Source organism: Ochotona curzoniae, unplaced genomic scaffold (assembly GCF_017591425.1).
Source record: "Ochotona curzoniae isolate NIBS_2020 unplaced genomic scaffold, NIBS_Ocur_1.0 contig_4792, whole genome shotgun sequence".
In the NCBI taxonomy this organism is placed as follows: Eukaryota; Metazoa; Chordata; class Mammalia; order Lagomorpha; family Ochotonidae; genus Ochotona; species Ochotona curzoniae.
In genome coordinates, this window is record NW_024466389.1 from 2,736,051 (window position 1) to 2,759,407 (window position 23,357).

General features: G+C 57.3%; 2 protein-coding genes across 4 annotated transcripts; both read left to right on the top strand.

Annotated features, from left to right (window-relative positions):
- The first annotated feature begins 110 nt into the window (after positions 1-110).
- TAS1R1 (taste 1 receptor member 1) lies at positions 111-12,591 on the top strand. 2 transcript variants are annotated; one of them, XM_040987653.1, is made up of 6 exons: positions 111-295; positions 1,949-2,255; positions 8,816-9,577; positions 9,942-10,154; positions 11,016-11,136; positions 11,660-12,591. In XM_040987653.1, the coding sequence occupies exons 1-6, from the start codon at positions 111-113 to the stop codon at positions 12,589-12,591; spliced, it is 2,520 nt and encodes an 839-aa protein (XP_040843587.1). The 2 variants fall into 2 exon arrangements, with proteins under 2 accessions (XP_040843587.1, XP_040843588.1); XM_040987654.1 differs by lacking the exon at positions 8,816-9,577.
- Positions 12,592-14,830: 2,239 nt separating this feature from the next.
- On the top strand, positions 14,831-21,675 carry ZBTB48 (zinc finger and BTB domain containing 48). 2 transcript variants are annotated; one of them, XM_040987840.1, is made up of 11 exons: positions 14,831-14,907; positions 15,175-15,874; positions 16,150-16,382; positions 18,488-18,599; positions 19,134-19,226; positions 19,532-19,618; positions 19,786-19,940; positions 20,449-20,585; positions 20,661-20,825; positions 21,154-21,242; positions 21,321-21,675. In XM_040987840.1, the coding sequence occupies exons 2-11, from the start codon at positions 15,206-15,208 to the stop codon at positions 21,615-21,617; spliced, it is 2,037 nt and encodes a 678-aa protein (XP_040843774.1). In that variant the 5' UTR covers positions 14,831-14,907; positions 15,175-15,205; the 3' UTR covers positions 21,618-21,675. The 2 variants fall into 2 exon arrangements, with proteins under 2 accessions (XP_040843774.1, XP_040843775.1); XM_040987841.1 differs by lacking the exon at positions 14,831-14,907 and having other exon boundaries at positions 15,075-15,874.
- Positions 21,676-23,357: the final 1,682 nt, after the last annotated feature.

Here is a 23,357-nt window from a genome sequence, read left to right on the forward strand (position 1 = left end):
CTTCCAGAGGCCTGAAGTGGCCAGGCATCACCGCAACTGACATCCATTCTATTTAAACAGCCAGGCCTGGTCAGGGGGCACCACAGGGCCATGCTGGGCACCTGGTCAGCATGTTGTGGGGCACGGCTCACCTGCTCAGCATGCATCTTTCCTTGGCCTGGGCTCTCAGCTGCTACGAGACAGAGTCCTCGGCGGACTTCAACCTCCCTGGGGACTACCTCTTGGCCGGCCTGCTCCCTCTGCACGGGAAATGCCAGCGCGTGACACACAGACCCCAGGTGACCCTCTGTGATCGGTGAGTGATGGGTAACCTGGGGCACAGCACCTGGCCGTCAGGGCCCCTCTGCCTTGCCCTGGTCGCCACTGGTCACCTGTTGAACCGCCCACGATCCTTGCTGTATTACATTGTAGTTCTGTGTGAATCCATGGTAAGCATGAGTCCCCAAGGGACAAATACGGAGATGCCGGTGCTGACGCTGCGGCACTGTGAGCTAAGCTGCCGTCTGCCTATGGGATGTGCTAGGATGTCTGTTTAAGGTCCTAGTTACTCTAGTTTGGATCCAGCTTCCTGCCAAAAAGCCTGAGAGAGAGCAGCAGAAGGCGGCCTAAGTGCTTGAGTCTGCCTGTCACGTGGAAGTTTCAGCTGATGTCCCAGGCTCCTGGAGGCGACCTGACCCAGCCCTGGCTGTCGCGACCATTTGGGGAATGAACAAATGCATGGAAGATCTCTTTCTTTTTGTGGTTTAAATTCATGTGTGTGGGGGGAGAGATGCAATAGTTGATACCTGAAGAATTTGGCAAAGATAAATTAGAAAGTCAGAGGTTTAGTCAGTGAAAAATGGCCGCTTCTGGTTTGAGAAAACCACTATTTGCAGACTGAACGAAGGATGGTTCCAGAGGCCTGACCTGAGGGCACTGTCAAAACTTGGCTACAGGTTGTCGTACACGTTGGCAAAGGGGAATGTTCTAGAAATCTTAGCCCAGCCCAAAGAGCTGGAAATGGGAGCCTGGGAGGTGAACCGGGCTGGGAGAGAGGCAGCCAGGCGAGAGCCAGCTAAGACGGCTGAAGGCACTGAGCCTCCTTGGAGACTCAGGGGACAGAAGCACGTGGTTCAGACAGAGCCGCCTCAGGGCTCCAGCAAGGCCCTGTTGGGTTCCAGTGCCCCGGGAGGGGCCACAGAGCACACAGGCTCTAAATGTGCCAGGGAGCAGTGCGAGTTCAGTCAGGCTAAGCAAGCAGCTGCTGATTCTGTACCCACCTGTGTAGGTAAAGTGAAAGGGGTGTTGGGTCTAATGCCAGCCTAGATGTTATGATGGAGGCTTTTTTTTATGTGATTAGCATTTAAATCAATGGACTGAACAAAGCAGATGACCCTCCAGAATGGGCTGGGCCTTGTAACAGACAAGACCGTGGGCAGGCAAGGGGAGAATTCTGCCTTCAGATCGCCTCTGCACACCGGGATATAACGGCAGCACTTGCCCGGCACACTGGCTTGCCCTACAAATCTACACATGCCAGCCGCTGGAATCCTGCTAGTTCCTTAAAACAAACCTCTCTGTATCTATAGACACGAGGGAACAACAAAAAGTTCGTGGAAGATGCACATTATGGGGAAAAAAAGTCTTGCACCAAAAGCAACTCAGCTTTCAATTCTGTCTTGCACCTGCTTTTTGCAGCACCTTCTTAGGGTTCACGGTTGTTTCCCTAGAGAATCCTAGTGAACAGGTGGGCTCCATGGCATGTGTATTTTCTGCAGGTGAGCCCCTGCCCCTCCCACGGCCCTCTGCCGCTGTGTGTCCCCAGGCCATGCTGAGGTGTTGCCTGTAGGGGGCAGTTGACTTGGGCCACTTCTCTCTGCCCTTTGGATGCTAGAAGGTCACAGTCTGGGGGGCAGCTGCGGTGAACACGACTTCAAGCCTATCAATTCTGGCTGCCCTTCCCCCACAGGCCAGGCAGCTTCAACGGCCACGGCTACCACCTCTTCCAGGCCATCCGGTTTGGCGTTGAGGAGATCAACAACTCCACAGCCCTGCTGCCCAATGTCACCCTGGGGTATGAGCTCTATGACGTATGCTCCGACTCGGCCAACGTGTATGCCACCCTGCGCGTGCTCTCCCGGCTGGGGACGCGCCACGTGGCCATCCGAGGAAACCCGCAGCACTACGTTCCCAAGGTCGTGGCAGTCGTGGGGCCCGACACAACGCAGCACGCCGTCACCACTGCCGCCGTGCTGGGCCCCTTCCTGGTGCCCCTGGTAAGCTGTGGCCGGGCAGTGGGCCCTTGCCTATCCCCTCCAGCTAGCCCAGTTTGGGTGGGACCTGCATCTGCCATCCCTTCTGAGGCCAGGCCAGCTCCTGGGGACTCAGACTTCCTTCCTCTTTGAGGGCCACCTAGAAATTCTAGAAATTCCCTGCTTCTGCCCTCATGGGAAAGCCCACTTCCTGTGTGCCTGCTGTGGAACCTCACGCCCTCTTTCTACCCCTAAAGCTCCCACGCCTTTGCTGAGAATCAGACCTTCTTTGCTTCCCTGCTGCCAGCTTGCCCAGGGCTCCCTTCCCTCGCCTGGCTGCTCCCCTGCTGCCTCCAAGGCTTGGGGTCTCTCCCCTTGTGCAGCTCAGTCCCTCTGGTTCCTGCGGCCTGGCTCCTGTCCGGCTTGGGAGTCCCTCCCAGCTGGCTCCTTCTTGATCTGTCCTCCAGACAGCCCTGCTCTCTGCAGGTTCTCTCTCTCTCTCTCTCTCCACCTTTTGCCGTGGGACTTTTCTGCAGAGTCTCCCATCCTGGCTTGCTCTACCTGTTAGTTATTTAAAAGGATGTAAGAGTTCTAGTGCTAGGTTATAGGATATTAAGATACTTTACGCCGCAGCTAATTCTCGCAACCTGGTTCTTTACCGTGAGCTGAAAACACCAGACGCAACGACATATCTTAGGAAGTTTATTCCAGCGAGGCAGGAATAGGGGAAGGGGAAGGAGGGGGAAGGGAGGTAAGAAGGAGGAGAGGGAGAGCAGGGGAGAGGAACCAAGGAGAGAGCAAGAGCAAGAGAGAGCAAGAGAGAGAGAGAGAGAGAGAGAGAGAGAGAGAGAGAGAGAACCGAGTGGGGCAGGAACAGGGGAAGGGGAGGGAAGGGAGGAAGAGCAGGGGAGAGGAACCAAGGAGAGGAAGAGAGAGAGCAAAAAGGGGCGAACCGCACCTGGGGGCCTTTTTTGTCTGCCAGGTGTGGGGGGGGCGGGGATTGGGAGGGATTGAGGTCAAGGCCCCAGGGGATTGGTGCCTGCAGGTGAATGCCTGGGGATGATTGGCGAGTGGGCGGGTTTGGGGAAGGGGCTGGGAGATTGGGGGTGGGATTCTCAGGTGGAATGCCAGGTTACATCTGATTGGTGGATGGCTGGACTGGCGCGAATCCCGTGAGCAGTGAGGAAGAAGAAATGGCGCAGGGTCCAGGGTGGGATATTGGAATAAATCCTTATATTCCTCCCTTTTGTTATATATAAAGGAAGAGGGGCATTGTTCTCTATGGCTTCTAGGAGCTGTTTTCTCTTGGCAGTGGTTGCAGCCTGGTGGGAGGAATGGGAGATGGACGAACCCTTCTAGTCCTGCAAAAGAAACTGGTTAATGGTTTGATTAGAAAAGAACTTTTACATTTCAGTGGATGGGAATGGAGGGAAGGGCTATTAAGAGTCCCTTGGAAAAGCTGGCTTGAGTTCATTTTCTGTTAGGCAGGCCTTCTTATACTGGATTCATTACTCCTGACTTCATTACTCCTGAACGGTCAATGCAGACAAAGTAGCTTCACCAGGAACCAGAGACCCTGACTGCCTATCATACTATCTAACTCCTCACATTTCCAAACAGGAGTGAACAGGGATAACGGGACGACGACCGCTCTAGCTTCTTCGAGCTGAAAGGGGGCGTTGAGCAACTGTAGCAGTAGGGGGGTTCTAGAGGTTCCTGGTAGAAGGTAGAAGTCATCAGATGTCTGAAGTACTACTGCCTGGCACTTGAAGGCTTCTCTTTCTTGGTCTAGATAACAAAACATATTAGAATTATAATCTTTCCCAACTTAGCAGGTCATGAGTTCAGTTAGAAACCCAGTTGGAATACTTGGGCTTTCAAGCTTAGATATAAAAGAATTGTCCGGTTTCAACCTTTGTCAGAGGAAACATTGCATTAGATTAAAACAATGGACTAGATTTATATTAGGTTTAACTAAACTATTTCACATCCCAAATTTTGAAACATACCCAATGAATGCAATGGGACACATGAAACCTTTTCGGTTGTATAAAATTGTTATCTGAAACAATGAAAGGATTAGTATGTGGCATCAGAACATACAGGTAAATGCAAGCCAACTTCCATTTGGAAATGCTATAGTAGTTTTGCATCTAGCTAGGGAATGGGCAAGTGTTTGATTTTTCTAAACAATTATACTTTACCAATCGTTGTAAGCCCTAAGAGTTTCAAGAAGACATCTAGCCTAGAACATAAAGCACAGCACTTAAAACATTCTGGTACAAGATCTACTGGTCACATTGTAGATGGCACAAGATTTAAACTATTTCGTTTACAATAACCCAGCAGTTTATAGTATTCCAACATGATTTTACAGAACTTTATACACTTTAAGGCAGAGGCAAGCAATCTACTAACTTACAGGTTAACAAGCATGTACTGGCAATTGAGGAACATAAGAATCTTAAGTAGATGAGCTGAGAAATCCGAAATGACTCGGCAAATAAGGAGGACATGAAGTCTACCTTATGACAGTTCAGGGATCCTACCTCAGTGAAGTCTAGTAAAACTGAAGAGCGAGATGGCAAGCATGTCTATCAGGAGCCTGGTCATTGATGCAGGCTGAACAGTTACAGGTTAACTAACTTTTCCCTCAAAATGGCTTCTTTTCTGAGCTTCTAGATTACTCTGTCACCTAAGCTAATTCGGGGCTCCTGAGAGACCCTGATGGTCACTGTAAGAGGGAAGAAGCCAAAGCTAGCTAGGATAGAGAAGGCAGTGTCCAGATGGAAACTTACAGTTTTCCCTTCCACTGTGAGAACCACCCGGGGCTCTTGGGTGCTGTTCCGTGGTGTCACCGAAGTCCGTGGATGGCCTTGAGCCTGTGCAGGTTCCTGGGCTGCTTCCTGTCCCATGTGGGAGATCCAATGGGAAATGACTGACCTGAAGTACTTGGCCTTCAGGGGCAGTCACATCTCCAGTGACCTCCTTGGTAGCTGGGACACGGCCCTGGGTGTCCTTTCTGATGATTCTTCGCGAAGTGTCCATTGCTTCTGCAACGAAGAGCACTTGGGAGGCCTCTGGGGGTCTCACTGGAACCAGGAGCACACACCTCTCTCATCCTGCTCTGCCATGGGATCCCCTCCTGGTCTTTAAGGTAAAGACCATAGTGACCCCTTTAAGAGGATATCAGGGTATGTTCAGGTCCCATTTGTAAGTTTCTAAAGTTCTGTCCTAACGTCCAGGGTAGTTAAGAATCTAGCATCTATACAGCACCTATTCTCTTCTGTATAGGATCTAATGGAATATACTCAGTCATTCCTCAAGCATTCTAAATTGGAGGATTTCTCTGTGGCCCTAATCTCAAGGAATTATTTACAAAATGAAGAGATTTAACTTAGCAATTTTCATCTATGAACACTTTCATCTATGTTAATTAAATAGACTACATAGCTTGCCACATAAACATGTACATGCATATCAGTTAACACAGATTATAAAACAAAACAGCTTTTGAAAAACAAGTTTAAAGTTTCAAAATGCTTTAAAGTTACCAGCTTAAAGTTACCAGTTATTTAGAATTATATCTTGCTTTCAGTAACCCAAATTAAAGATGCTTTCAGTTGGAACCTGTAGCTTACTGTTTAACTTTAGCTCTATCTGCAATGGATGCAATAGTATCTATTGGAACCTAGAAACAAACGTAAGCATCTATTTACTTCACATTACATTAAGTTACAGAACAAGTTGCATTTTTTCTTTTCCTTTTTTTTTTAAAAGAAAGGCTAAATCACTTATCTCTTACTCCACCCCTCTCTGCTAAGGGGTGGGAGGGAAAGCTACAGAAATGTAGGCCTTAGGGTGTTTGGATGTGGCCAAGACAAAAGAAACTGGGAGAGCAAGTTAGGCTAAGGGCTAAAACAGAAAAGTTCTAAACAGGAAATCTTTGCTTCCCAGTGGGGAGCAAATGGAGACCTTCAAACAGTGGGGGATGGCAGGGAGAGAAAAGGCAAGATGGCGGACAGAGAGGGTGGGGGTCGACTGCACATGGAGGATAAGATGGCGGTTGCACGTGGCACCAGGGCCCTGGAAGAGGGCACTGGGGTTTCCTACTTCATAGCTAGAAAACTACGGAAAAGACAGACAGAAAGCCGAGAGTGAAGAGGGAATGAGACTTCCCCGATTTTTCCGAATGCATGCAGCAATGAGCTAGGTTCCGAAAGATGTCCGGATCCGAAATGCCATTAACTGGCCACTTGAAGGAGTTAGCTAGGGAATAGTGGGGCCAATCCACAACACAGAGGCGTATTAAAGTTTTAGGTAACAAGCCAATTCAAGGGTGTCTAAATTTGCTAGAAGGCAGCCCAAAGGGGAGTTGGGAGGAACTGGCAATGAAAAAATAGCTCCCATTATTACAACTCAGGACTGATTACCACGGTGGACCCAGTGGTCCATAAAAGCGACCCAGTGGTCAGGAAAAGACGGCTCTCGTAGAAGGTCGTCACCCCCTACGTAAGGGACGAGCCAGGTCCCCAAAACACCGCCTGTATCCGAAGTCGTAAACAGCCCAGTGGCCCGACTCGGAGGGACAGGGGGGCCCCCAGAGTGACCCAGTGGTCGGGGGACTTACGCCCAGTGGCTAAGAGACACGGCACCCGGCTGGGGTTTACCAAGGTGGACCCAGTGGTCCGTAAAAACGACCCAGTGGTCAGACCCAGTGGTCAGGAAAAGACGGCTCTCGTAGAAGGTCGTCACCCCCTACGTAAGGGACGAGCCAGGTCCCCAAACACCGCCTGTATCCGAAGTCGTTAACAGCCCAGTGGCCCGACTCGGAGGTACAGGGGGGCCCCCAGAGTGACCCAGTGGTCGGGGGACTTCCGCCCAGTGGCTAAGAGACACAGCACTCAGCCGGGGTTTACAGAACCGGTCTCCCAAAAACTCCCAGAAGTGGAAAATCAGACCTATTCAGAGGAGCACAAATATGCCAAGCCAAACCCAAAACTCCAAGGGCTGAGGAAGGGAACCCTATCTACAACAGTGTATGCATGCAACAACTTGGCATTCGGAAAGATGGGGAATACCTCGTGTGCTCCGCGTGGAGATGGAGTACCGGGGAGCACGCGTCTGGGCAATGGCGCTGCTGGATGGATGCAGATGCCAGCACGGTCAGTTAGATGAACTCAGGAACGGCCACGTGGAGGTAGAGAATTCTGGAACCGGCAGGCGAAATCAGGAACAGGCCGAAGAAGGCAAAATCAGGAACAGGCCGTTGGAGATGAATTCACGAACCAGCGGGCGGATGGAGACGGATTCTGACGGCTGCTGACGAGTCTCGGTGGCGCAGATGAAGACAGTTAACACAGATCACAGTTCTCACGGTTCGGGTCCCGGTAGTGGCCAAAGGCCCGAAGGCCACGTGGCCAAGTGCCGGGGGAAACCGACCGGTCACGGCACCAAATGTTAGTTATTTAAAAGAATGTAAGAGTTCTAGTGCTAGGTTATACGATATTAAGATACTTTACGCCGCAGCTAATTCTCGCAACCTGGTTCTTTACCGTGAGCTGAAAACACCAGACGCAACGACATATCTTAGGAAGTTTATTCCAGCGAGGCAGGAATAGGGAAGGGGAAGGAGGGGGAAGGGAGGTAAGAAGGAGGAGAGGGAGAGCAGGGGAGAGGAACCAAGGAGAGAGCAAGAGCAAGAGCAAGAGAGAGAGAGAGAGAGCAAGAGAGAGAGAGAGAGAGAGAGAGAGAGAACCGAGTGGGGCAGGAACAGGGGAAGGGGAGGGAAGGGAGGAAGAGCAGGGGAGAGGAACCAAGGAGAGGGAGAGAGAGAGCAAAAAGGGGCGAACCGCACCTGGGGGCCTTTTTTGTCTGCCAGGTGTGGGGGGGGCGGGGATTGGGAGGGATTGAGGTCAAGGCCCCAGGGGATTGGTGCCTGCAGGTGAATGCCTGGGGATGATTGGTGAGTGGGCGGGTTTGGGGAAGGGGCTGGGAGATTGGGGGTGGGATTCTCAGGTGGAATGCCAGGTTACATCTGATTGGTGGATGGCTGGACTGGCGCGAATTCTGTGAGCAGTGAGGAAGAAGAAATGGCGCAGGGTCCAGGGTGGGATATGGGAATAAGTCCTTACACTACCCTCTTCAGCTCTGTTCCCTGTAGAAACCCTGTGGGGCTCCTCGGTGGCCTGCAGGCTGAAAAGCACGGCCTTTAGCTGTAGAGTTAAGCCCCTCTGCCACCCTCTGCCCTGTCCTGCCCTGCCCAGTGCTCTTTCTTCCTGGCGCAAGAACTGCAGCTGAGCACAAAGCCCTGAGGTCCCCAGACACCCAGTACCAGCACCTCCCTGGAGGTTGGTTTTGTTTGCTGGGCTCTGACTGCAGGCTCCCCCTACCCCTCCCGTGAGGTGCCCACTTCTTCCTTGGCCTGCACGAGGCTCTTTGTGACTTGTCACCCTGTTCTGACGCGTGCTGTTCTCCCACAGCTAGCACAGGGACCCAAATGCAGGCTGTACAGCTTGGCGGAGGGGGGGGGGGACCCTGGGTTCAGGCAGATGCTTCTGAAATGGCTGCCGGACCCCCCACAGATCAGCTACGAGGCGAGCAGCACGGCGCTCAGCGGGAAGCCGCAGTACCCCTCCTTCCTGCGTACCATCCCCAGCGACAAGCACCAGGTGCAGATCATGCTTCTGCTGCTGCAGAGCTTCGGCTGGGTCTGGGTCTCGCTGCTGGGCAGTGACGACTACTACGGCCAGCTGGGAGTGCAGGCGCTGGTGGAGCTGGCCACGCCACAGGGCATCTGTGTCGCCTACAAGGACACCGTGCCGTCCTCCGCCCGGCCGCGCGACCAGAAGATGCAGGAGATCATAGCCAACCTGATCCGCTGCAACAGCACGGTTGTGGTGGTTTACAGCAGCCGGCAAACGGCGCTGGTGCTCTTCCGGTCTGTGGTGCTGGCCAATCTTACCGGCAAGGTGTGGATCGCCTCGGAGGACTGGGCCATCTCCACGCACATCTCCAGCTTGCCTGGGATCCGGGCCGTGGGGACGGTGCTGGGCGTGGCCATCCAGCAGAGACTCGTCCCCGGCCTGCGGCAGTTTGAGGAGGCCTACGCCCGGGCACACAAGGTGGCCCCTGGGCCCTGCCTCAGGGGGTCCTGGTGCAGTGCCAACCAGCTCTGCCAAGATTGCCAAGCGTTCACAGAACACAGGATGCCCACTCTGGGAGCCTTTTCCATGAGTGCAGCCTACAATGCATACCGGGCAGTGTACGCCGTGGCCCACGGCCTCCACCAGCTCCTGGGTTGTGCCTCTGGAGTCTGCTCCAAAGGCCAGTTCTACCCCTGGCAGGTAAGAAAGCCCAGCCCCAGATACCCTGGACTGGGCAGAGCAGCCAATCCTGACAGCAGCAGGAGGGGCCGGGAGGCGAGGGGCTGGTCTCCTCCGTTAGATAAATCCTTTCTCTGAACCTGTCTCCTGTTTGCCAGGCATTAAAAGTGGCCGGAGCTAAAAACCTTTACGAAAGAGTCCTTTGCAACAGGTCTCCTGTGAGAGGGCTGATTGGGCAGGTGAAAGGGCATCCCAGGAGGGTACAGGGCGCTCAGGAAGGCAGGCACCAGACCACCTGGGTGGACTGAAGTCTCCCAGGATGGAAGCCTCAGGACGCCCATGCCCTGGCTTCCCTGTGCTCTGAACGTGGTGTTGCTGGTTTCAGCTTCTGGAGGAGATCCGCAGAGTCAGCTTCCAGCTGCATGAGGACACTCTGATGTTTGACGACATCGGGGACCCGCTCAGTGGCTACGACATAGTCGCCTGGGACTGGAGCGGGCCCCGCTGGGCCTTCACTGTCATTGGATCCTTTATGTGGCCTTCAGTTCATCTGGACATAGATAAGACCAAAATCCAGTGGCCCGGAGAGGACAACCAGGTAACGGGGCTGTGCCCGCTCGGCAGGTGGGGAGAGCGCACTCCCCAGTGGCCACAATAGCACGTCCTCAGGCGAAAGCCAGGATGCAAGAGCTTCTTCTTGGTCCCCCCACGGGTGGGAAAGGCAAAAGTGCCCCCTTCTGCTGCTGTCCCAAGCTCGTCAGAAGGGAGCTGGATTGGAAGTGGAGCAGTGGGACTCCAATTGGCACTCATGGGATGCCAGCTTGGAGGAGGCAGCTTAACCGGCAGCACCACCATGCCCGTCTCAGCAGCTGGCTGACTCATGGACAGCCTGGGGGTGATGCTGACTGAGTTATGCCAGGCAGAAAGGGTGCTCCAGGTACTAAGTCAAAAACCCTGTACCCAGTCTTGCTAGGGGAGCTAGCAGACAGGTGTCCAGCTGGGCACCGGCTCACTCATTCAGGAGATCTGCCCTATGCACTGTGTAGAAACTCTTTTTCTTCTTTTAAAGATTTATTTATTTGTTTATTTATTGGAAAGGCAGATATACGGAGAGGAGGAGAGACAGAGAGGAAGATCTTTCGTCCGATGGTTCATTCCCCAAGCGGCCACAACGGCTGGAGCTGAACTGAACAGGAGCCAGGAGCCTCTTCTGGGTCTCCCACACGGGTGCAGGGTCCCAAACTTTGGGTTGTCCTATACTGCTTTCCCAGGCCACAAACAGGGAGCTGGATGGGAAGTGGAGCTGTTGGGATTAGAACAGGTGCCTACATGGGATTCTAGCACATTCAAGGCGAGGACTTTAACCACTGCACTATGGTGCCGGGCCCCCGTGCAGAGATGAGCTGTCTCTCACCTGGGCTCCTCCGTGGCGCTGCAGGACACCCGTGGCCTCTTCCAGGTACCTCCGTCGGTGTGTTCCAGCGACTGTCTGGACGGGCACCAGCGAGTGGTCGTGGGTTTTCACCACTGTTGCTTCCTGTGTGTGCCTTGTGAGGCCGGGACTTTCCTCAACATGAGTGGTGAGTGAGTGGGGGGAGCGGGAAGGCTCAGCAGGATGCACACAGCACACAGTGGGGGGCATAGTCAGCCTGTGTTGTGTCACTGTGAGGTACAGGGTGGAAGACAGCTGCCAGCAGCCAGCTGGAAACCCTTGCCTTCTATTGATGTGTTGTTTCATCCTGAATCCAAACACACTTGCTATCTTCCCATTGTCCTTGCACAGAGCCCTTCTGGTGCTTTTTCTAAAACTCACTGGCACCGGAAGGGCTTCTGTGCGGGCAGGCTGCAGCATCTCCGCAAGGCACCTCCCAGCCAGCAGTGCAAGGGGCAGGTCGCTAAGGATGCTGGCCCATGGAGCAGTGGGACTGCATCTCTTCTGTCCTCAGAATCGGGGCTCAGAGCCCAGCGGGGGGCAGGGGACAACTTGGGATGATGGATCAGGGAGAGGGTGGGCAAGGCCCCTTTCCTAGGGCTGGCTGTGCCAATCACCAGATAAACCTTGTATCCTGGACCTGCCAGAACCTTCTGCGCCTTCCCTTTCAGACCCACACAGCTGCCAGCCTTGTGGCCAGGAAGAGTGGTCACCCGAGGGGAGCTCCACCTGCTTCCCACGGACTGTGGCCGTGCTGACCTGGGACGAGCCCATCTCCTGGGTGCTCCTGACAGCCGACACGCTACTGCTGCTGCTGCTGCTGGCCACAGCCAGCCTGTTCGCCTGGCACTTTCACACTCCTGTTGTGAAGTCTGCGGGTGGCAGCCTGGGCTTCCTCATGCTGGGCTCCCTGGCGGTGGGTAGCTGCAGCCTCCTGGGCTCTTTTGGGGAGCCCACGCCAACCTCCTGCTTGCTGCAACATGCCCCCCACTTCCTGGGATTTGCTGTCTTCCTGTCCTGCCTGACCATTCGCTCCTTCCAGCTGGTCATCATCTTCAAGTTCTCCACCAAGGTCCCACCATTCTACCACACATGGGCCCAAAACCACGGGGCCGGCCTGTTTGTGGCAGTCAGCGGGGTGGTCCAGCTGCTCATCTGTCTCATGTGGCTGGCCGTGTGGACCCCTGTACCCATCAGGGATTATGGCTACATGCCCCAGCTGGTGCTACTGGAGTGCACAGAGGCCCATTCCGCGGGGTTCATGCTGGCTTTCACCTACAACATCGTCCTCTCGGCCTGCGCCTTTACTTGCAGCTACTTGGGCAAGGAGCTGCCCGAGAACTACAACGAAGCCAAGTGTGTCACCTGCAGCCTGCTGCTCAACTTCGTGTCCTGGGTCATCTTCTTCACCATGGTCAGTGTCTACCGCGGCAAGTACTTGTCCGCCGTGCGTGTGCTGACCGGCCTCATCAGCCTGAGCAGTGGCTTCAGCGGCTATTTCCTCCCCAAGTGCTATGTGATCCTCTGCCGCCCGGACCTCAACACCACACAGCACTTCCAGGCCTCCATCCAAGACTACACCAGGCGCTGTGGTTCCTCCTGACCAGGGCACCAGACAGGGACAAGCTGAGGGCAGCCGAGTCTTCTGCTTCTCTTTGATGATCTTTACATAGTTGATAAGGGTGCAAAGGGTCAAGGGCTACAGGAAAGTGGGTAAGACCATTGTTTCCACATTTTCTCTCTCTCTTTTTTTCTGTTTCTGGGGGAGGGGAGAGATAAAGGGAGAAGCCCCACCCAGCATCTGACCACCCCAGGTCCCTGATGTGGGGTATGCTCCAAGAGTCTTGCTCAAGTAGTCTTTTTTTTTTTAAGATTTATTTGTTTTTATTGCAAAGCCAGATATACAGAGAGAACAAGAGACAGAGAGAAAGATCTTCCATCCAATGATTCACTCCCCAAGTAACCGCAACGGCCGGTGTTGCGCCAATCTGAAGCCAGGAGCCAGGAACCTCCTCCAGGTCTCCCACGCGGGTGCAGGGTCCCAAGGCTTTGGGCTGTCCTTGACTGCTTTCCCAGGCCACAATCAGGGAGCTGGATGGGAAGTGGAGCTGCTGGGATTAGAACCAGCGCCCATATGGGATCCCAGCTTGCTCAAGGCGAGGACTTTAGCTACTAGGCCACTGGGCCTGTCCTTTTCAAGTAGTTTTGATAGTTCAATAGGTCTGAATTGCTGCCAATCTTGCCTCTCCAAGCACGGTGAAATCTTTCCAGAATCCACTGGCTGACATAGTTCACCTTAGACTCTTCGTTTGCCTAGATTTTCACCTCCAAAACGTGGCTGGGGCCGTTGATGGATTTGTTCTGTCCTCCGTCCTGTTGCGGTACCAGGTGTCCTCTGCAGGCTCCAATGCCTTGTCCTCCTGTGCACCTGGATATGCTGTCCACTACTCCATCTGAGCCTCTGAGGAGGCTCGGCTCTGACACTGGCACTCCATGGTCAGACCAGGGAACCTGCACCTCTCTTCATGGTTGGGGTTCTGAGATCAGCAGTTCAGTTGGCAGGATCCCCATAGAAGCTGCCTGAAGTGATCCCAGACCTGATTCTTGCATGTGTATGCCAGTGCAGGGCCCGGCACAGTCCGTTACCCCAATCGGCTTATGCACATGCTGTTGGTTGCAATTGCTGGGTCAGTTCTGTCTCCAGCCCTGTCTTCCACATGAACCAGTTGCAGTCTAGTCTGATGCTGCCCACCACACACTTGGCCCTCACACAAACCGTTGGGAGCTGCAGCCTAGTTGGAGCTATCCAGAATAACCCCCACCAGGCCCGCCCCTGCCCTGGTTCCTGTGCTTGCCAGTATTTACAGCAGACTGGTCCAGACTGTCCCACATCCCATTCAGCTCTCATACATGTCAATAGGCATTGAAGCCTGGTTCAACCTAACCAGCTCCACTATCCAGCCCACACACATGTCGGTGGGTGCCATTATGTCTAGCCACCCCTGCCCCAGTCCTGGTTCTCATGCTCTCCAGTGGGAGTGGTAACCCAAGAGGGAGGAGCCCACTATTTCCCTAATGGGCCCATTCCCACTCCCGGCTCATGGAATCTCCAGATTGTTTGAGGACAGTGGATTTTAACCTCTGGGGTGGACTCCAGGCGTGCTGCCGAGGTCTGGGAAGTCCAGGAGGCCTTTGGGTAACCCAGTCTTGGCTTGGGATGTGAAAGTGCATGGAGAGCCCAGCATAGGCTCCAGCTTGCCAATAAAGAAGGTGAAATGGGTGCTTGTGTTTTGGCTTAGTTTCCTGTCTGGGGACACTTCATGATTTATTTATTTTCATTTGAAAGACAGATTTACAGAGAGAAGGATCTATCTGATAGTTTACTCCCCAAATGACCACAAGGAGCAAGGAGCTGTGCTGATCCAAAGCCAGGAGCCAGCAGCCAGGAGCATTTTCTGAAGCTCATGTGGGTGCAGGGTTCCAAGGCCTTGGGCCATCCTCCGCTTCTTTCCCAGTCCATAAGCAGTGCTCTAGGTCCAAGGTGGAACAGTCGGGTCTTGAACTGACATGCATATACGGTGCCTGGAGTGCAAGTCAGAATTAACCTGTTGAGCCACCTCGCCTGTCCCTAGGGAAGACTTCAGGAGGTGCCGCCTGGCTTGGCGTTGCCAGGCAACCGCGACAAAAGATCCGGGCCTTGTCCCGCCCCCTTCTAGATTCCATTGGTGGCTTCGGAGAGGCCCCGCCCTCAGGGGTGGGGCTGGGGCTCTCAGGTCTGCGCTTCCCGTAGCGCCCCGATGAGCCGGCGCGCCCTGACGCCACGTCCGGCGCGACGCCGACGGCGTCCGGCAGGGTGGGCTGGGCACGCAGCGCCAGGGCTGAGGTCCGCGGGCTGTGTCTGCGGCGGGTGGCGGGGCCTGTGAGTCCGGCTAGGGGTCGAGGCGGGCGGGAGGCCCCGGCAGGCTTTCCGCCCGGCCGCTCCGGACCCCGCTTACCGGGGGGCTGCCGACGGAGCGGGCGCCCCGCCAGCCCCGTGCAGTGTCCCCGGCGCCCCGACCACCTGTCCCTTTTGGCCCCGCAGGCTGACAGTGGGCTCCTCTTGCGCGCACCTGTCACCTTGACCAAGCCCTCGTTCGGCGCAGCGTGGGCTGACCAGTGCCGTCTAACGCGTTCTTTCTCCCTCAAGTGCAGGGGCTTAGCCTCGCTCTGGCCGCGCCATGGACGGCTCCTTCGTGCAGCACAGCGTGCGAGTCCTGCAGGAGCTCAACAAGCAGCGGGAGAAGGGGCAGTACTGCGACGCCACGCTGGACGTCGGGGGCCTGGTGTTCAAGGCGCACTGGAGCGTGCTGGCCTGCTGCAGCCACTTCTTCCAGAGCCTCTACGGCGAAGGCCCCGGGGGCAGCGTGGTCCTCCCCGCCGGCTTCGCCGAGATCTTTGGCCTCCTGTTGGACTTCTTCTACACCGGCCACCTTGCCCTCACCTCAGGGAACCGGGATCAGGTGCTCCTGGCTGCCAGGGAGTTGCGAGTGCCCGAGGCTGTGGAGCTGTGCCAGAGCTTCAAGCCCAAAGCCACGGGGGGACAGGCCTCGAGCGGCCGAGCTGTCTGCCAGGGGGTGGACAGCCACCTCCCGGAGCCGGTGGGACTGCAGGAAGAGCCGCTCTCCAGGACGCTGGGCCTGGTCCCCGGGGAGCCCCAGGGCAGCCCCGGCCCCCAGGCTGCCTCGCTCCAGCCCCACGCTCAGGGTGCCAGCCCCTCCTTCCTGCGTGGGAAGTTCAGGCAGGCCTTGAACCCTGGTGTCTCGGAGGACAAGGAGCCGGAGGACTGCAGAGTGCCCCCCAGGCCCTTGGAGGCCGAAGGTGCCCAACTGCAGGACGAGAGGCATGAGGTACTGTGCCCGGGGAGCTGGGACTGGGGGAGGCGGGGGCCTGGGCGGGGCCAGCAGCTGATGTGGTCTGTGCCAGCTTCCTGGGGGTGCCCGGACCATGCCAGGGGACCTTGTCTCCCCAGGGTAATGAAGTCTGGTTGGGCTTTGGGTTCTCCACAGGCAGGGCCGTGCATCTGTCCCGGGTCCCTGATGAAGGGGCGTGTCCCGGGGGTGGCCTGGGCTGGATGTGGAGCTGGGTCCCCTCAGGTGACCCTGTCCCTGCCCGTGTGCCGCAGTGGGAGGTGGTGGTCCAGGTGGAGGACGGTGCTGGTGATTCCGTGTCGGAGTCCGAGCCCGTGCTGACCCGGCGCAAGTCCAGCCAACTCCGAAAGCCGTGTGGCACCAAGCCAGCCCTAGGCGCGGGTGCCACGGAAGCTGCCGAGAACAGAAAAGGGACAGCCGTGCCTGTTGAGTGCCCCACATGCCATAAAAAGTTCCTCAGCAAGTACTACCTGAAGGTCCACAACAGGTGGGTACCCCGTTGGTGTTCTGGCCCTGGGCAGCGGGAGAAGGGGCAGTACTGTGACGCCATGCTGGGCTCCAGTCAGGCCCCCAGAGTGCCCGGCTTTGGTCATGGGCAGGGAGCACCTGGCTTTGCATTGGCTCCGTCCTCCCCGTCCTCCTGTGACCTCTGCTTGGGGGGGCAGGGTCTGTGGACACCTTAGCAGCAGGCCCCGACCACTGCAGACCTTGGCCTACATCTGGCATCTGCCAAGGGGGTGAGAGCAGCCTGGGGCTCCTGTGTCGGTGAGGGCGCGGTCCTGGGGTTCAGAGCTTCAGTTTGCGTCTTGGACCGGGGTGCTGTTTTGTGGGTTTGGGGCTTCCTGTTTCTAGGGAGATAGCTGAGGGGTGTTGGGGCAGCGGAGAAGCCCGTGGACTGAAGCTGCAGCATCTGATAGCGCAGCCAGGAGGCCCTGGGCAGTGTTCACTGTAGGCGCCTTCAAATGTGGAAAACATGTTGGGGCGCACCGCACTGGTCACACCCCAGGTGCACCCCAGCTTGTGCTCCCTGGCGGTGGTGGCTGTGGGTTCGGGGCGCACCGCATTGGTCACGTCCCTGGTGCTCCGTGGCAGTGCTGGCTGTGGGCTCAGGGACCAGGCACTTGCATTGCAGAGCGCTCTCTTGTCCTGTGAGGCTTTGGGGGCGGAAGTGGCAGCAGGGTGACATGCCTTCCAGTCCTGCTGGTGCCCACCCAGAGCGTCTCTAGGCCCCCACTTTGCTCTCTCCTGCCAAGCTAGGCCGGACCACACACACACGTCAGTGGGCCTCTGTAGGAAGCTGCCAGCGTCCCACTAGAAGGGGGAGGGCATGCTCTGCTAGGGCAGCCGCCGCCAGTGGGGAGCCTGAGGTAGTCTGTGTTCCACTGGGTGCCACCAGGGCATTCTATGTTCCACTGGGTGCCACCAGGGCATTCTGTGTTCCACTGGGTGTCCTGAAGTGCCACCAGGGCATTCTGTGTTCCACTGGGTGCCACCAGGGCATTCTGTGTTCCACTGGGTGTCCTGAAGTGCCACCAGGGCATTCTGCGTTCTGCTGGGTGTCCTGAAGTGCCACCAGGGCATTCTGTGTTCCACTGGGTGTCCTGAAGTGCCAACAGGGGATTCTGTGTTCCACTGGGTTTCCTGAAGTGCCAACAGGGGATTCTGTGTTCCACTGGGTGTCCTGAAGTGCCAATAGGGGATTCTGCATTCCGCTGGGTGTCCTGAAGTGCCACCAGGGCATTCTGTGTTCCACTGGGTGTCCTGAAGTGCCACCAGGGGATTCTGCGTTCTGCTGGGTGTCCTGAGGTGCCACCAGGGGATTCTGCGTTCCGCTGGGTGCCCTGAGGTGCCATCAGGGGATTCTGAATGCTGAATTGGCCTTGAGTGATGACGTCGTGAGGTCTCTGTCATGGGGCGCGTTCCCTTAGTCTCCCATGTGGGTACAGGGTCCCAAGGCTTTGGGCCGTGCTCTGCTGCTTTCACAGGCTGCAAGCAGGGAACTGGAAGGGAAGTGGAGCAGCTGGGACATGAACTGGTGCCCACATTTGGTGCCGGTGCTGCAGGTGGGAAGGTCAGCCTACTAGGCCATGGTGCCAGCCGCCGGCTCACATTTAATTCTTTCTGGCTACTGAACTTACACCTGCAGGGAAAGCTGCCTGGGGCGGGGAGAGCAGGTGGGTGGCTTCCCTGGTAGGCTCGGAGATGTTACGTGCATCAAGTGGCGGCTCGGGGCCTGGTTCTCTGGGTTGTCAGGAGCTGACGCTGGGTCACTTGGGCTTTCAAATGGCGTGCCAGGTGAGCCCGCCCTCCAGGGTGGCCTGCCCTGCTGAGCACCGTGCTGGCTGCGGATGGCGCCTGCCAGAAATGTTAGCACAGCACTGGCCCTTGGTCCTCATTGAGTGACTGCATGGTAGCGACAGTTTCTGGGCTTGCCCCTGTGTGTACGCCAGTCAAGGTCTGAGCAAGCCCACCCAGTGAACCATGGCTGGCCTCAAGACATCTCACTTCCTTGCTGTGTGGCAGAGTGAGGGGTGAGGGAGAGGTGAGTGGTCTCCTCAGCCCCCACTTGCTGTTGGTTCCTCTGCCTGGCAGGAAGCACACTGGGGAGAAGCCCTTCGAATGTCCCAAATGTGGCAAGTGCTACTTCCGGAAGGAGAACCTGCTGGAACACGAGGCCCGGAACTGCATGAACCGCTCTGAGCAGGTACCAGGGGCTGGCCCTGTGCTTGTGGGCAGGCCTGCGTGGGGCTTGGTCTTCATGCCGTCTGGCAAACTTGAGTCATCAACTCTGTGTCCTGGGGTAGTGGGGCACAGGTCCCTGAGGCAGAAGGGACAAGCCTTGGCCAGACCTTGGGGGAGACTTTTTGGTTTTGCCCACTGGGCTGGTGGCAAAGGGGTGCCCCAGTGGATGCTCGCCACTGGGAAAGGCCTCCCACACTGCCGCTCCCACTGTGGGCCTGTGGGGTAGGGGCGGCTGACCCGCCCTTCTCTCTCTGGAGGCCTGGGTCGGTGGGTCGGGCTGCTTGGTCCTGTTCTGCTCTTCCGGCCTGGGCAGGCCTGGCGCGTGGTGGGTGCAGTGTCAGTGGGGTCAGGGCAGGCAGGTTACGTGTCGCCTCTCCTACCCTGCACCCCCGCCCCAGGCAGAGTCTTGGCAGCAGCGAGTGGAAGCCCCTGCAGAGGCTGCCGTCGTAGGCAGAGGCCTCGCCTGACCTGGCCCTGCTTGCCCTCACACTGCCAGGTCTTCACGTGCTCCCTGTGCCAGGAGAGCTTCCGCCGGAGGATGGAGCTGCGGCTGCACATGGTGTCCCACACGGGCGAGATGCCTTACAAGGTCAGCTCAGCCGTCCCTGGGGTCCCACCCCCGTGGCCCCCATGGCCCCTGCCAGGGGAAGGGTCATGCGTCTTGTCCGTAGTGGCTGTTAAGCAGCTGCCTTCCCTGTCTATCCACGGTCCACCACACCTGTGGTCGGGCCATTGGCTACAGCCGTGCCTTCAGGCCGTTTGGGGTGTCCTGTCTGCTTCCCTGGAGGGCAGGTCAGCATGTCCCTGGGTGTGGCCTGGGTAGCAGGATACAGGGGGCAGGCGCTGGGCACTGCCAGGACCGGCTGTCCTGAGAGCATGGGGCCTGTCTTGCAGTGCTCCTCCTGCCCCCAGCAGTTCATGCAGAAGAAGGACTTGCAGAGTCACATGATCAAGCTGCATGGCGCCCCCAAGCCCCATGCGGTAAGAGCCAGGCAGGGCAGGGGCTGGGCACACTCCCACAGGGCTTTTCCAGCAGGAGGGAGGGGTTGTGTCTGTCCAGAAGTGGTCCCTGCTGTCACCTCTGGGACGCAGGCCTGTAGGACTCCTTGTCCTCACCCCGGCCCCTTTGCCTGACCCATCTACTCTAGTGTCCCACCTGTGCCAAGTGCTTCCTGTCCCGGACGGAGCTGCAGCTCCATGAGGCGTTCAAGCACCGCGGGGAGAAGCTCTTTGTGTGCGAGGAGTGTGGGCACCGGGCCTCGAGCCGCAACGGCCTGCAGATGCACATTAAGGCTAAACACAGGTGCTGCGCTCGCTGGGGCCCTGGCATGGGTGGGCAACCGGCTCGGGGAGCTGCTGGTCGTTCTGGCACGGGTGGGCAACCGGCTGGGGAGCTGCTGGTCGTCCTGGCACGGGTGGGCGACCGGCTCGGGGAGCTGCTGGTCGTCCTGGCACGGGTGGGCGACCAGCTCGGGGAGTCCTGGCACGGGTGGGCGACCGGCTCGGGGAGCTGCTGGTCGTCCTGGCACGGGTGGGCGACCGGCTCGGGGAGCTGCTGCTCCTTGTGGGTGAGGGTTCCTGTTCCTGCGAATCTTTTGCTTGCAGCTCTTCTGGGACGAGCAGGGTCGTGGGTCCCCAAGAAGCTGGGGGGCAGGCAGGCTTCAGGCAGCCACAGGCCCCCTCCCTCCGGGCCCTTTCCTGGTTTCCTTGGTTGTCTGTGATGCTGCTCCATGGTGCCCCAGGATCGAGGTGGCCCTCCCTCCACCCACTGGCTCCCCTCAGTGATGGGCCCTGCCTCTGCCCCCGGACAGGAATGAGAGGCCGCACGTCTGTGAGTTCTGCAGCCACGCCTTCACCCAGAAGGCCAACCTCAACATGCACCTGCGCACACACACGGGCGAGAAGCCCTTCCAGTGCCACCTCTGCGGCAAGACCTTCCGGACCCAAGGTGAGGCGGCCTGTCCTGTGCGGCCCCTCGCCCCGGGCCGAGGGCCAGCGGTCGAGCCCTGCCTTGTCCCCACAGCCAGCCTGGACAAGCACAACCGCACCCACACAGGCGAGAGGCCCTTCAGCTGTGAGTTCTGTGAGCAGCGCTTCACCGAGAAGGGGCCCCTCCTGAGGCACGTGGCCAGCCGCCACCAGGAGGGCCGCCCCCACTTCTGCCAGATCTGCGGCAAGACCTTCAAAGGTGCCCGGGCGAGCACCAGGGGAGGGGCGGGCTGAGTCGCATGGAGGCTCTGTGGCTTCTGACTGCCTGTGCCAGCAGTAGGACCTTCTTGCTGGGACCTCGCGTCCGCATGTGAGGTGACACTGGAGCTTCTGGGGAGCAGGGCCTGGGCAGTTCTTTAGGGCCAAGCCGGGGCCTGTGCTGCAGCTACACCCCTAGGGGGGTGGCAGGAAGTGGCCCCCAGGCCTCAGTCGCAGCTTCCTGCTGCTCTCCTGGCTCCGTATGCGCCTTGGGGCTCCATCTTCCATGTTCCCCTCTCCTGACACCGGCCCCACCTTCCCTTCTGCAGCCGTGGAGCAGCTGCGTGTGCACGTCAGACGCCACAAGGGGGTGAGGAAGTTTGAGTGCACTGAGTGTGGCTACAAGTTCACGCGGCAGGTAAGTCAGGCGGAGATCTGCACCAGTGTGCGGCTGCTCCTCGCTTTGTCTGCTCACCGCCGCACCCCGCGCCTGCAGGCCCACCTGCGCCGGCACATGGAGATCCACGATCGCGTGGAGAACTACAACCCGCGGCAGCGCAAGCTCCGAAACCTGGTCATCGAGGACGAGAAGATGGTGGTGGTGGCACTGCAGCCGCCTGCGGAGCTGGAGGTGGCTTCAGCCGAGGTCATCGTGGAGTCCCTGGCCCAGGGTGGCCTGGCCCCTCCGCTGCCTGGCCAGAGACTGTGTGCTGAGGAGAGCTTTGCCAGCCCCGGAGTGACGGAGCCATCCCTGCTCATGACGGCAGCCGTCACTGAGGACTGCGACACGTAGCACGCCCGCCCACCGAGACCCGCTGGCCCCGGACCCAATAAAACATGCTGTTGGACTCAATTTTTCAGCCTGCCTGGTGCTCCGTTCCCCTGTAGCCTGGGGCTGTAACGTGCTGCCTTTTCGCCTGTGCCCACCGCAGTGCCCTGCCCAGTGCTTGCTTGTCCTTAGGGCTAAGCTCACAGTACCCTAACTCATCCAAAGAGCTCAGCTGAGTGAGCCCCTGTACCCAGTGCTTCTCTGCCTTTGGCTCCAGGCCCTCATTTTCTACATTCTAGGCCTGGGAGCATTGGCCAGTGGGCACTCACGCCTCCTGTTGTGAAATTGAGGGGCTGCAGTTGGTGCAGGTAAGACTGACCACTAAGCCTGAGGTGTAAGGATGGAGAGGTGTAGCTGTGGTGCAGAGGCCTAGTGACTAAAGTCCTCACTTGGCATGCGCCAGGATCCCGTATGGGCGCTGATTCATGTCCTGGCTGCTCCTCTTCCCATCCAGCTCCCTGCTTGTGACTTGGGAAGGCAGTCAAGGACGGCCCAAAGCCTTGGAACCCTGTACCTGCATGGGAGACCAGTAAGAAGCGCCTGGTTCCTGGCTTCGGGCTGCCTCAGCTCTGGCTGTTGGAGCTATCTGGGGAGTGAACCAGTGAATGAATCTTTTTTGTCCCTTCTCTCTGTAAATTTGACTTTCCAGTCAAGATAAATAAATCTTGAAAAAAAAGATGGGGGCCCGGCATGGTAGCCTAGTAGCAGAAGTCCTTGCCTTGTACTCCTGCGATCCCATATGGGCGCGGGTTTGTATCCCAGCTGCTCTGCTTCCCTTCCGACTCCCTGCTTGTGGCCTGAGAAGGCAGTTGAGGACGGCCCAAGGACTTGGGAACCCTGCACCCAAATGGGAGACCCAGAAGCTTCTGGCTCCCGGCTTTGGATCAGCTCAGTTCTGGCCTTTGCGGCCATTAGGGCAGTGAACCAGTGGATAGAAGATCTTCTTGTCTGTCTCCCCTTCATTCTGTAAATCTTTCCAATTAAAAAAAAAATGGAGATGCATGGGCTCACAATGATAGCCTCACCAGCCAAGACTCACCAGGTGGTGTGGCCCAGTACATGTGGGGCCTTAGTGGGGCTGGGCAGGCAGGGCTGTGCTAGAGGCACCTCCTGGAAGGATCTGTCCCCTGGGAGGACACTGGCTGGGTCGCCTGTGGTCATTCTGGGTCCTGCAGTCCTGGAGCTGTGAGCAGCCCTGGGCAGCTGTGTCGTGGCACAAGGCACACAGGTGGAATAGATGGCCTGGGCCAACATGTTTTAATTTTGGAATTTTCCGTCCTGTGACCCTGAGTAAGTCCACATCCCTGGTCTTGAAGCAGTGGGTTAGTAACAGCATGAACTTTACAGCCAGAGATCCCACTGTGCCCCTTGTTAACTCCTGGGCAGGGAATCACAAAATTGGCCTGGTGCTGGGGACTCTGCTCTCCTGGGCCTGGCAAATTTTTTTTAGAAAAAGGGTGAGGAAGGGCCCGGCACGGCAGCCTAGTGGCTAAAGTCCTCGACTTACACTTGCCAGGGATCCCATCTAGGCACCGGTTCATATCCCAGCTGCTCCACTTACCCTCCAGCTCCCTGTCCGTGGCCTGGGAAAGCAGTGGAGGACGGCCCAGTCTTTGGGACCCTGAGCCCATGTGGGACATCCAGAAGAGCGGCTCAACGCTCGCTGCTGTGGCCTCGTGAGGAGTGGACCAATGGATGAAGATC

Coding starts and splice junctions, on each gene's coding strand:
- TAS1R1 (XM_040987653.1), top strand. CDS start 111: ATGTTGTGGGGCACGGCTCACCTGCTCAGCATGCATCTTTCCTTGGCC. Junction 9,578..9,941: donor GCCAGTTCTACCCCTGGCAG/GTAAGAAAGCCC, acceptor TGCTGGTTTCAG/CTTCTGGAGGAGATCCGCAG. Junction 11,137..11,659: donor GACTTTCCTCAACATGAGTG/GTGAGTGAGTGG, acceptor CTTCCCTTTCAG/ACCCACACAGCTGCCAGCCT.
- ZBTB48 (XM_040987840.1), top strand. CDS start 15,206: ATGGACGGCTCCTTCGTGCAGCACAGCGTGCGAGTCCTGCAGGAGCTC. Junction 16,383..18,487: donor TACCTGAAGGTCCACAACAG/GTGGGTACCCCG, acceptor TCTGCCTGGCAG/GAAGCACACTGGGGAGAAGC. Junction 19,941..20,448: donor CACATTAAGGCTAAACACAG/GTGCTGCGCTCG, acceptor GCCCCCGGACAG/GAATGAGAGGCCGCACGTCT.